At 36.2% G+C, this 13,956-nt stretch overlaps 1 protein-coding gene across 2 annotated transcripts; it reads right to left on the bottom strand.

Moving 5' to 3' along the window:
• Positions 1–239: 239 nt before the first annotated feature.
• LOC127092543 (DEAD-box ATP-dependent RNA helicase 15) lies at positions 240–6,579 on the bottom strand. 2 transcript variants are annotated; one of them, XM_051031442.1, is made up of 12 exons: positions 6,384–6,579; positions 6,176–6,291; positions 5,854–5,954; positions 4,950–5,122; positions 4,625–4,856; positions 4,406–4,524; positions 3,733–3,789; positions 3,454–3,638; positions 1,607–1,751; positions 1,407–1,490; positions 763–826; positions 240–600 (listed from the first exon to the last, which is right to left on the bottom strand). In XM_051031442.1, the coding sequence occupies exons 2-12, from the start codon at positions 6,286–6,288 to the stop codon at positions 590–592; spliced, it is 1,284 nt and encodes a 427-aa protein (XP_050887399.1). In that variant the 5' UTR covers positions 6,289–6,291; positions 6,384–6,579; the 3' UTR covers positions 240–589. The 2 variants fall into 2 exon arrangements, with proteins under 2 accessions (XP_050887399.1, XP_050887400.1); XM_051031443.1 differs by lacking the exons at positions 6,176–6,291; positions 6,384–6,579 and having other exon boundaries at positions 4,950–5,259.
• Positions 6,580–13,956: the final 7,377 nt, after the last annotated feature.

Here is a 13,956-nt window from a genome sequence, read left to right as displayed (position 1 = left end):
TCTAAACTAAATTTTAACAAAATAAGAATATACAAAATTACATCTCTAAATTAAATTAAATTATAACAAAATAAGAATATCTCGACAATCTGTAAATATGTCTTCCCATACAGATGTATGCATCTCCAAATTCTAATTCTATTCCCCAAATTTATTCAAAAATAAGAGTATATTATGTAATTGTCGAGGTTCGTTCAAATACCTAGGCGAATTTAGTGAACAAAAAAATTGGGATGTAATGAATAAATGAAAAAGCATTACTAGAATAATCTATTAGCACAGCCTAATGTATAAATGTCTTACTTACACATTCAAGCAAAAGATTAAAAAGCCTGGTGGATTTTCATCCAGGATATAAACTACACAGTCTAATTAACTAAAAGATAAATCCATGAAAACATAATCAAATTTTTAAGAGAAAAAACCTACATGATACAGAAAATTAGTCCACATATTTGTAGGCAGCATATAGCAAAACCCAAATACCGATGACAAAACCCAAGTACATGGACTGGACAGTAAGATAGAATTGATCTGCAAAAGCTATTTCATCCCTTCCAATTGATTAAAGGATTACCATAATAGATTATTACGATGGCACTGCAAGATAAAAAGGGAAAACTTGTCAACAAAAATTGCAGCCCCTGGGAGAAGTAAAAGATAGTGACATTCCTAAGGGTGAATGTCCAAAAACATGACAGACATACAATATATGAAGATGATCAAAGGATAATAGAAATGGAATGATAAGGAAAAACATACTGTATGTAGATGTATCAATCTGCTCTGGAAGCTGTTTTATATCCACCTCAAACCGGGACTGAACCTAGAATACACAACAAATGAAAAATGTAAATGACAGTTGGTGTTGAAAGCAAGCCAATGCTGAGCAAGAATTATGGCAATAATATGGAAATGTTACAATACAAATATATCTGCCCGAATAATACAACTACTCCCTCCATCCCTAATTCTTATTCTAGATATATCCCTTATATTAGTACAACTCATTTCACTACAAATCAGGTAACAAAGAAAAAACTGAGCACATGTTGCACAGGCTGGATATTATTATGGATATTTGGGATTAAGTTAGAAACGAAATTAGAAAGAATGATGTGGGATAATGGGTGATGCAATGACTCTGGTGAGTAATAATGGGTAATGCTGGAGAATGGAGATGATAAACAAGGTTAGCACTTGGTTCAACAGTAAAACAAAGAAACTCAAATAATCTGGAATAAAGGGCAGAGCGATCTGCCTTGCCACTGCCTTCAATAACCCACAACGCCATATATCAACTCTAATGGCAATCTGAGCAATTTACACTGAATCATGGCACTGCCATGGCTGCTTTCTAGTGATACTGAACAAATAATGACAAAAAAGAGACTCGATTGTCTTACATTATTGAGAACATCAACATCGGATGAACATGAAACAAATGTAATTGCAAGGCCTTTGGTGCCAAACCTTCCAGCTCGGCCAACCTGTTTACAAATTTCATTCAAAATGAAATGACAATTAAAGACTCGACTATAATATTGAGACATGTAAACTAAATTCAACAATTAAACTGGAAAAAGATAAGATCATCAAAACATACTCTGTGTAAGTATGTGTCTGCAGAGTCAGGCATGTCATAGTTTATCACAATATTCACACGTTCAATGTCAATTCCTCTGCCAACCAAATCAGTTGCTACAAGAATCCTGGTATGCCCCTCCTTAAAACCTTTATAACGCTTCAACCTGCACAAGCCATGGATAGTCCAAGATCAGCACAACTTAATTAACCAATCATTTCTTCTGCTGCAAGTTTAGGAATCGGAACAAGAGCAAACAGAACACCAAATCAATTAATTGACCGACATTAATGAAACAAAAGGCTGCAGTACAAACGGTAACATGGTTGTTAAAACCATACAAATTGCAGTTCAAATCAAGGAAAGCAAGTGATTTGTATCATTTAGAGAAATCATTATTGGCTTTCAATCTTACATCTATCACATAAAACGGTGAAATCATGCCACAACATATACCACTGTTTCAACCTCAATTTCTCGTGGCTCCCTTTCCCAATTGAGAATTCAAACAGGTTAAAGAGTTACACTATTGAATTGAAAAATCAGTTATATTTAGCCACCTGAAGGTTGATCTCAAGCGGCATGTAATCTCATATGTATGGTATAACCACTATCTGTTTGTGTTGACAATTTCTTCAGAAACATTCAATGCAATCAATGTGTGTGTATAACCACTATCTGTTTGTGTTGACAATTTCTTCAGAAACATTCAATGCAATCAATGTGTGTTCTCGTGTGTATCAAAGATTTTATTTTATTCATAACTATCCAAGCAACTTAATCATCACATGTTTCATTCATAAATATCCAGGCAACTATATTATGCAATCTCATGTAAGAATCGGTTGTTTCTTACATTTCTTTATCTGATGCAAATTACAACACAAAAAAGGATAATTGACAGAAAGGTTGCACTGGACTTTTAAAAACTCCAACACCAGTTACACACCCTTCAACATTTACATTTATCCAACACAATCTGCAGTAAAATATACACTCAGCAAATACTATTATCATCGATGTTTTTAAAACCGGCTCGTCAAACTGCGGAAAGGGGTCCAGTATAGTTTGGTGAGGCAATAAGAACCGTCAATCTTAAATAACCGTCTAAACCTGAAAGAACCGGCCATAACCGAGTAACTGAGACCAGTTACAGAAAACCAACCAGTCCAGAAAATCAGTGACAGAAAACTATTTTTTATTTTTACAATCTCATAAAGTGTAGAGTTAAAAAGAGATATTGGGTTTGTGAGGTAAGAAGAAAACTTGATGTATGAGCAAATGCCTGGTAGATCCACTCTTTCTCTCTTTTGCTATTTCAATGCAGTTTGATGTTAAGAATGGTATGAATGAAAAAAATGCAGAGACAGAAAGATTGAGGTTGAAGAAGAAATGAAGAGATGTGGAGGTTGAAGTTGAAAGGAGGTCTAGCAGCTGTAACATTTCTCAACAAATGGAATTAGGAAATTACGGTTGTGTGAGTGGGCTTGGGCCCATATAAATAATTAAATCAAATAAAAAAACTTACTGCATATTTAATCAAATCATCTAAATAACATGAAAAAGGTAAAATGTATGTAATCAAAAAACCGGAAGAAAAAAAAGTAGAATGAAATAGTAAAATAAAGGGGCTTGCTCTTTCTTTTTTAAAACGGGAATGTGACACGCTCATTACAACACCGACCAATAAATACATACAAGACAATATGAACTAAAACAATAATAGCATTTTATCAAGCAGTATAATATTAAATTTAATCCTTTTCAAAACATTGGTTAACATTCATATGCTTTCTCTAATATGTGATAGCAAGCCAAATGCTCCTCAATTAAATGTTAATGAAGAAAAGATGTCACATAATACTAACCTTTCTTCCTGGGACATTCCAGAATGAATGCATATAGATGGAAAGTTGCATTCCACAAGCAGCTTGTCCAGCTCAGCTGCTCGACTAACACTTTTCACAAAAATCACAACTTGATTGAAGTCCAGTGCATCAAGAAGATCATTCAACTTCCGGTTTTTCTCCTCCTCCTTCAATTTGATGTAGTGCTGACATTTCAATAGCCAAAGTAAGCCACAGAGCTCATACCAATTTATTTCAGAGAATATGATGAATAAAACATGTGGACAGCAAAAGACCCACCTGAACAAGACCATGAAGGGTCAATTTTGCTTCGTCGTCAACATAAATTTCCATGGGCTGAAAGGAACAATGTCACAGTAAATCATATTAGGTGTCTTCCTCAAGATAATGGAATCCAGAACGAAATCAATGACGGATGCAGAACCCTGAATCACAGTTCTGATCCACTTGTTGTCTCCTTGCTGATGCTTCTTTTTAATCAGCCCTTGCAAGAAACACCAACACTTAACACTAACAATACCGCCACCACCAACATACCCACTACCCAGAATACACTAACTCTATTTCCCTTAACAGTGAAAACTAGACAGTTTCCTAAGTTGTGAAAACCCAAATCAGACAAGGCCAATTGAGAGTTGAGACAACTAAGTTCCAACACCAAATAAAAGAAGGAAAGATGTGACAGGAGAAGAACCACAACCACAATCAGGCGCTTATCTAAAACATGTCCATCTAGAACTTCCATCCCCAGCCAACACACAACCACAATCCTTCCCAAGAGGCGTTCCCATAAAAACTGTTGGAATTAAAAAGGCACTACCCAAACAGAACCCTATCATCAATAATAAATGTTGAGGAAAACATGGCCCTCTAAATATCTAAATGCTCTCGGTAAATGTGAGCATCATAAAAAAGAGACTTCTAATAAGTAATACTGGCCACAGGACATTACATCTTGCATAAATTTTTTGCAGACTGGGCGGATTTCCTTGCTGAGCGTTGCAGAAAACATCATAACTTGCTTATCGTGGGGAGTCAACTTGAAAATGTCTTGCACATCTTTCCTCATGTCTGGAGATATTACAATGGAAACAATGAAAACCAATAAATCATAGGAAGTGAAAAATAATTATTCAAGTCAGAAGAACTACTGTTCATCAATTAAACATACCAAGTGATTCCAGCATCTTATCACATTCATCTAAAATGAAATGCCTGACATTCTTCAAAGAAAGGTCCTTATCCCTGGACAATGCTAGTATTCTTCCAGGTGTACCAACAACAATTTGAGGACATTCATTTTTCAACAGATCCTTGTGAACTTTAATGTTGACACCACCATAGAAGACAGCAACCTTGAGATCAGTCAAGTAGGTGCTGAACCTTTCAAACTCATGGCATATCTATAGGAAAGAGATTGCACATATATCTTAAGTTAGAAGCTACAAGAATATGAAGATCCATTTGCTTACATTTAAAGAACCCAGGATACATACCTGGTAAGCTAATTCCCTTGTATGACACAGAATAAGAGCAGAAACTTGGCCTGGAATAGGATCAATCTGCTGCAAAGTTGATAAAACAAAAACAGCAGTTTTTCCCATTCCAGATTTTGCTTGGCATAAAACATCCATTCCCAAGATTGCTTGAGGTATGCATTCATGTTGTACTGATGATGAACCAAAGAAAATGGTGGTTGAAGAAACCATTGGTCAGTAAAAAAAATCCCTGACCCTTTTAAGTTGATTTGATAGAGTTACCAAAGCACAATAGTTCTCCAAAACAAGATTATAATAGATGTATTACCTGCAAAATAAAAAATTTAACAAAATACACAAGTTCAGTGAAATTGTGATTATAATAACTAACATCAGCAAACAAATCTATCACTGGAAGAATGATAGCTTGAAGATATTTTAAGTTGAGAAATCTTGCAACAAGGACGGATCAAAAAACTTATATTTTAATATCTGATCCCAATTTTTCCAGCCCTAAATCCATAAAGGGCCAAGGAGAGATGGTGGGAGAAGAGAAATGTAAAGGGAATGTTGCTTTGATGAACACTGATAGCCAGGAGCAACTTTTAAAATTTTAAAATGACATGATAAGAGAAAAAAAAACACAAGGTGGAAGTGAAGAAAGAACGGAAGTGTAAACAATTCTATTCTAGACCAAAAACATCATTTAAAACAAAGATTCAAAACACAATTAGTAGCCAGAATAAACTTTAAAAAAATTAAAAATTCAAGACAAAAATTAAGAAAAATAAACACACAAGATGGAAGTGGAGAAAAACGCAATCATCAACCATTCTACTCTAGATCTCAAATTCCCAAATCATTACAGTAACTCAAAACAACAAAACAACAATAACTAAATATAAGGGTGCAGATAGTTTGCCTTCAGAAGGATGCTCAAATCCTGAATCCACAATAGCCCGAAGAAGCTCTGGCTTTAGAAGAAAGTCTCTGAAACCTGAACTGTGGATCCCAACATAGCCCCTGAAAAAAAATATCAAAATAACCATAAAAAATCAGAAGAATACAAAAACACACAGCAATAAAATTTAATTCCACCAAAATGAAAATATCAACCCATTTCTACAAACAATAAAAAAATCAACTTTACACATCTAAATTCATCAGCAGTACAAACTAATGAATCCTAACTCAGCACGCAATATTCAAATAAAAGTTAACAGTAGAAGCAATAGAGAACTTACTTCTTTCCGGATTCACCGTTAACTTTAGTTCCAGCGGAATCAGGAACTTTTTCATCTTCCTCTTCGTAGTCCAGAAGCTCATCCTCGTAAACATCGTCCTTGGTTTCTCCCATTATCTGCAAATCAAACAGTGTCAATTGGACCTAATTTTCAAAATCAAACAAGGGTTTAAACATGAAGACGTAAAGAGAACGGAGTAGGCGAATACCTGCGAGAAGAAGGATTTGGGGAAAGGTTGGATTTGTTACGGTTAGGGTTCAAAGAGTCTGCAAAGGAAATTGTTAGCTGAAAAATCAAATTTTGGGGAGAATGAAAGTGACGATGATATGAATGTGAGGAAGCTTTTATAGGCACACGTGTGTACTCATTGAGTCATATTTTTGTTTTGCAAGAACCCGCGCCCAAACCCTATCTAGACAAAAATTATTACTAACATTTTTTATTAAAAATTGAATTTGAGCCATAAATAAAAAAGAAAAAATATAGAATAAAACTTCAAATCTCTCATGGAAATAAAAAGAAAGAAAGATATACAGTATGATCAATCATTCAGAGTTGTTTTCTGGAAATAATATATATATTTGAATTGATTTTAGTTTTGTCTAAATCTATTCAACATTGCTAAAAACCAAAATGGTGAGGGTTTTCTATTTCATTCTATCAAATTATTTTAAATTTTTAAGATCATGTACCAGTTAGTTATATTTTAAACATTATAAAACGATGAGTCCAATTTAGTTCTGGTTTAGTTTAATTATGAAAAATCTATTATGAGATTATTTAGCCATGATTTAACCGTATCGAATTTGAAATCATGTGTTGTAGTCCGTCTTCCACACTCTCAAACGATTAAGATTTAACTAATATAACAATTGTGAGTTGAAGTAGACTGCTCTCCAAAGATGATTAAGATTTAACTAAAATAACGGTTGTATAATTTTTCTTAGTCCTTATCTCCATTAAATTTATACAAAATTGTATGATATTTGATTTATGTGAATTAGAAAATTTGTATGTTTCTTGATTTGAAAATTTGTATGTTTCGTGATTAAAAAATTATGCTCTAAGATTATTCTTTTAAATAAGGTCTCATATATAGAAACGAAAACATGTACACAAAAATTGAAAAGGGAAAGCTAGACCAAAACCCTATTATCTGTGAGTATTGAATTTAAGGAATGTCATGCTCAACCTATTCTTTACAAAATCAACTCTTAAATTTGTAGGCAAAAAAGAAAAGGAAACTATATCCATTAATCTTAGATTTATGTTAGCAAGAGAGTCTACACAACTATTATGTTATCTATAAATGTTGGAAACCAAAAATTATATTAAATATTTAATATTTACACAATTTATCCATCTTGTACGAATTTGCCAAAGGTACATTGAAAGGATGGTTGAAATCTATCAAGAAGTACTCTTATGTGAAGTATAATTATGATGAGCGTGCCAAGAAGTAACATCACGTCTTCTCAGCTGGAGCCCAAGAGTCGGGGCTTTGTTAGGGCATTTGAGATTGTGTGTTGATGGTTGGAAGTACCTCCCATTATAGGGATATTATTTTCATTCTATGCCACTAGACCTTCTATTAAATGGGATTGGGTAACCTTAGGTGGTATTTTGGAAAAAACCATGTTCAAACCATACTCTAACCGTTACAAAATTTGGAAAGACAAGTTTATACGAGTGAAAGAGCATATGAGGGATCCCCGGTTTTTGTAAGGGTAAATGACACCCTTCTCTTCCATCTGGCTTAGACGAACAACCCTGTGGCGAGGCCAAGATGGTTCGCCTCTTGGAGAAATTTAACATTATGGAGTCTCATGTAGTGATTGACCAATGGCAAGTGGGAGATAACTCTCTCAACGAATACCTGAGTAAGATTGGATTTTTTATGCGTTTATAGGTATCTTTTGGCAGTGTGTGACTTTATTTACTGTCTTAAGCCAAATGGCTAAGATTTTTTAGAGGACCGAAAGAAAATACGGGACAAAATCAAGGCATCACGCGGAAAAACTGACAGCTCTCACATCCACCCTAAGGGTATGACCACCAAGAGGTAAAAAAAGGCAAGTTGAAAAACACCTCATAACCCTCCAAGCTCAAACGCCTATAAGATTGAAGGGAATTCGCCCTTGGTTGTTGAGTAAAATTGTTTTGCCTACTAAAGGAGACGAGTGTCCAAAAGTCCCCTGGTGGCGAGGTTTCATCTTTTAGTTTTATTTGTTAAGGGATCCCAACTTTGATGTTGTCAAGTTTACCGACTCCCGCCCCCTTTATTCTGAAGAGTTTTTGGGTGATTACAGGTTTCTTAACACCAAACCTCTCCATAATTTGTCTAACCTGAAGGAGATTCCCTTTTTGAGGCATTTGTTGCTGGAATGTGTCGATAGGGAGAAGCGAGATCGGGTCGAGAATAATTTGAGGGCAAAGCTCAAACATTACAAGGGGCAAGAGCTTCTTTAGTCCTTGAAAGAGGATAAAGAATTATGGGAGACTAAGTTGGGTGTGGCAAAGACAAAAGTCGGGGAGTTTGTCGCCTTAGAGAAGGCTTTGAAGTCATCTTTGGAAGATACCCTTCGCTCAAAGAAGGATTTGGAAGACGAGTTGTCGGTGCTCAATTGTGAGATGTTGGCAACCTATGATATATGTTTTAAGTGTGTGAATGAGCATGTGTCCTTATTTTAGCCTACACTAGATCTGATCTTTTTGGATATATTCAAGTTTGTCTGTGATGGCCATCTGGAGGATGACGATGAGGCGTCCCCTTCTATACATACATGGTTTCTGTTAGCTATGGGTGCTCAGGATGACCCTGATCGCGAGAGTAATGGGAGGTGAGACGATGACTCATCACCCGAAGAGAGTACCCTTGGAGAAGATAACGTCAAAAGATAGTATGTGGGTTTTTGCGGTTTCTTGTTTTTGTTTCCTTGGCTCTCTGTGGGTTTTCTTTGTATTTTTTCCCATATGGGGATTTTTATGAGAATATAACTCCTACGCCCTTTAAGCATATTTGCTTTATCTCTTTTTCCTTTATTATTGTTTTCCTTATGTGCATGTTCTTTTGCGACTTTTTTTAATTGTGCCCTTCATTGATATCATACCATGAGGCGACGAGGATCCATGATGTTGTGTGAGGATCCTTCCTGTTTAATTGCCTCAATGGGCGACAATGATTTCTTGTAAGAATCCAACGTTTTTTATCACCTCAAAGGGCTGCAAGGATTCCTTGTAAGAATCCATCGTTTCTTATCGCCTCAAAGGGTGGCAATGATTCCTTGTAAAAATATAGCATTTCTTATCACCTCGAAGGGTGATAAGGATTCCTTGTGAAAATCTAGCATTTCTTATTGCCTTAAATAGAGATAAGGAATCCAATATTTGTTATCGTCTCAAAGGGTGGCTTATATTCCTTGTAAGAATTCAACATTTCTTATCGCCTCAAAGGTTAGCAAGGATTCCTTGTAAGAATCCAGTATTTCTTATCATCTTGAAGGGTGGCAAGGATTCCTTGTAAGAATTCAGCTTTACTTATCGTCTCAAAGGGAGGAAAAGATTTCGTGTAAGAAACTAGTGTGTTTTAGTCGCCTTGGGGGGTAATTTTTCATAAACTTCTTTCCTCTAGTTTCCTGCAAAAGGGAGATGGTAATTCAAATAATTCAAAATAACAACATGACGGGCCTCAGTAAAATTCCTTGCCCCCATATAAGGTGTCATGGAAAAGATTTCTTCCCAAAGAGATAACTTGTACGTACAAACAACATAAATAAAATACTCACCTAAAACCAAAATAATGACAAACAAAATAAGTTGTGATAAAATGCGTACTTTCAGAGCTTTTAGTTGGGACCTCATTCTCTTGTCTTCTCGCCCTCATAAGGAATAGTATTTTCATATTTCGGAGTTGTTTTTGGTGACTTGATTCTTGGGCCCATGATTGAGGTTCTAACACCTATGCTTGTGACTTTCTTCAAATTTAGGCTTTGCACGTAGAACTTCATAGAGACTGTTTGGTCTCCTTGGATGACTCCAACCCTCATATTAGAACGGGTATTTCATGCATGTATATGGGGTAGCCAAGGAGGCACCCAATTGATTCAAAGTTAGTCGCCATATGATCATATTATAAGAAGACATGGAGTTTATAACCAGATACCTGATCTTAATTTGCTTGGTATATTCTCTCGCCCTAAAGGTCATCCTCAGTGTTACGTAACCCTTGACTTGTACTTGCCCCTCAGACAATCTAACCAGTGACCCTTTGAAAGCTTTTAGTTTGTATAGGTTGGGCGAAGCCTCTTAAATGCATCACAATAGACAATATACGTGGAGCTTCCTTGATCTACTAACACTTTTAATTTCTTTGTCATTACACCTTACGGTGATGACCATGGGTTCGTCGTTATGGAGGTGGGTACATGTTGCGTCTTTTCCAAAAAATGATCTTGTCCTCTGGTGCTTTGGTCTCACCTATTTATGAGCCTATGAGCATGTCCTATTTAGTTAATATCTAGCGAGTATATCTTCATCGGGTGGAACTAATCTATATGCCCCTAGTAAATCCTCTTGCAATAAAATTGAATGTATGATGTACAATCTTGTCGCCCTATTCCTTGCATAAATCCTTTCCCTTTTTGGGTCTAGGGATTTCAGTATTGTCATGCCCGTGAGATTTAGCCTCATATGGGCTTTGAGAGGAATCTCCTTTGACTCATTTCTTGAGGTGGTCCTCCTAAATCAAACGATATATCTACTTTTTAAGTTGGTAGCAATCTTCTATGTGGTGTTCCTTAACCTTATGGAACTTACACCATCTGCCAGGCTCATATCCCATAACATATGCCTTTGGAGCTTAAGGCGTAATGATGATGTGTAAATGGAGGACCTTCCGCTATATATTCTCGCAATGAGTGTTGAGGGGTGTGAAGCTCTCCACAGGTTTTCCACCTCGCTTAAAGGTTTTCTTAAACCTAACGGGCGGGGTGTAGTTGTTCTACCGTAGATGTTGTGAGCCTTTGGTGTTAGGAACACACTCTTTCAAATCATGAGCCTTCTTCTAATAATTACTTTCCTCCCCATTTATGTAGCAATCCATCTTGTGATCTCCTATACTAACAAAGATGTTGGACTTTGGGCGAATGACTCATTTAAGTGCCCTACTTAGAGGCCATTCTGAAATGCTCATACAAATGTTTCTTGGTTCGGGTGGACGACTCTTATTATGGCTTCGTTGAAAAAGAAGAGGTATTATCTCAATGACTCTGAGGGACCTTGTCGAATGTTAAGGCTGGTGGTAGACATCTTTCTTTTTTGACTTGCTACGAACTGGTGCACAAGTTTCTTCACCAAACCTTGGTAGTTGGCGATGGAAGCTCGAGGAAGGCTCATGTACCGTTGTAGGGATCCATCCCTAAAAGTTCCAGATAAAAACTTGTATTTCAAAGAATCGAGTGCTTTGATGATGGCTATATGTGTGTTAGTAGAGGTGACTTGCTCGTAAGGATCATTACACACATTGAGCTTTTGCCAAGTTAAATAAGTACAAAGTTATAATCTGGGATTGGCCTTATAATCTTCATAATATCCTCGATACAAAAATGTCCATATAGGTCATGCCCATCCTCAAACATGGCTTCCTATATACATGTGTTGGAGTCTGCGACATTGACGTCTAGAAGTTAATGTATATAACAATTAACCTCTTTAACTTTCTCCTTTGCTTGGACGATAATTGCGTCCAAATTCCTCTACAGGGCATTGTGGCAACTCCAGACTCTTTCCATGTTTACACGTTTGGTCATCACTTATTTATTGATGTGGCGACACTTCATATTTAAATGTGTGGCAAATGGTATTGCATCCAAATCCTCCACTGAGGGTATCCCTAGAATGAAACTATAGATTTTTTTACATGACACTACTAGGAGTTAGATGTATATCGTCCTAGCTTTGTTTCCTTCTCCAAAGGTAACCAAACAATTGATGAAACTAAAGGCAGGTTACTTATCCATTGAAACCTTACAAGTTTGTTCCTATGTAAGGTGATAAAGCTTATCTTCTTAAACCTAAATTGGTGAATAACTTGACATAAATAGTTTCACATGAACTCCATTCGTTAATGAGAATTAGTGAAACGTCAGAATTGGCCACGATCGTCGTTATTACTAATAGAAGTATCTAGTTTAGGATACCTCTTACCTTATCAATGTCTCTAAATCCTAAAATGGGTCATTCAAGGCTTTTTTTTAAGGTGGTTTTCAATTTTGAACAATGGAAATTTAGGCTATTTTCCTCTTGATGGTTCCCTTGGATGACATCTTTGGTTATAGGAACCATTCAATGATGAATGAAGTAGTATGACAACCTTCCCGGATGGAGGTTGTGAATGACATCTCTCATTTTCCGTGATCTTCCGCTTAGCTATTATCACTTCCATTTTTGGTCCCTTTAACTATTTTCATTGGCTTCCTAGGTGGGGTAAAACTCCAACGAGGGGAACATTTTATGTATGGAGATTCTCTCTAACGAGTGGCTCTCTATAGAGAATATATGTGCCTCTTATTGGCCCCTTAAGGAATATTCCTTGGTAAATATTCCAAAATTTTCCTTTTTTGATAAGGTCTTCAATAATATCCTTCAGATGGATGCACTCGTCAATCTCATATCAATGACATTTGTGAAACATGTTGTACTTTGTTTTGTCAGCATGCATTGAGCCCTTAATGGTAGGAGGGTGTTTCACCCCAAATTTCTTGAATTGAGTATTAGCACAATCTTACAAGATTCTATCCTTAGACGTGTATAATGAGGTGTACCTTCAGAGCCAACACCAATGCCCCTTGTTCCACTCCTTATTTCCATCATCATGTTGCTTGTTATCTTCAGGCTTCTATATCTTCAACTAGCAACTTCTCTTCAGAGTTGATGTATAACTAAGCTCGAGAAAATAGCTCACTTATACTCAATGGTTCTTCTAATCCTAAATTCTCCATGGACATATAGTATGACCCAAGACCTTCTCGAAGATCCAATATTTAATTATATCATTGGCACATCTCACTTCTATAGTTTCCTTTTTTTAATCTATCAATGTAATCTTTTAATGTATCTTTTTTCCTTCAATGTATGGTGCTAAGAACTGCCATTGTATTTGATTGGCACTATCACGCTTGTAAATGGGAAGTGAGTTCGTCATATAATGTCCCCCACAAGTTGGTGTAGATATCTTTGAAGGCTTTGAACTTAGACATGACCATTACCTTCAAGGTGAGGAAGAAAAGCTTTCATTTTACTGCTCCTTTGCCTTGGTGATAATCTAGTACCATGTATAGGTGCTCGACATGCTCATTAAGGTTTCTAGTGCCATTGTAACTTTTCGTCTTTGGAGGTTTACTAAAGACCTGGGAAAGTAACCATAAGTTATTTGTCTTGTGAATGAGTTTTTTCTATGGTGGATGATGAATGAATATGCAAGGGGGTGCTCGAGCCTTATCCACGGTCGATGGGGGAGAATGAGGCTCCCTTGGATGATGATATGCAAGTGGTGTACAACTACTATTCCCGCCATCAAAGTCATGTGAAGGTGAATTGTTATTACATTGAGGAGAATGATTCCTTATTAGCAAAACTTGAGCTCTGGTAGTTGTGAACTTAAATTGAAAGGATCATCCTTGGGATAACTTCAAAGTGACCAAGCTACAATCTCAGTTGGAAATTTTCTCATGGTTTTCTTTTACACACAGGAGCCTTATGTTTTGTTGTTGCAAGAGGTTGAA

The sequence above is a fragment of the Lathyrus oleraceus genome, chromosome 6 (assembly GCF_024323335.1).
Source record: "Lathyrus oleraceus cultivar Zhongwan6 chromosome 6, CAAS_Psat_ZW6_1.0, whole genome shotgun sequence".
NCBI lineage: Eukaryota > Viridiplantae > Streptophyta > Magnoliopsida > Fabales > Fabaceae > Lathyrus > Lathyrus oleraceus.
The sequence above is the reverse complement of the archived record's forward strand: the minus strand, read 5'-3'. Positions and strand labels throughout refer to the sequence as shown.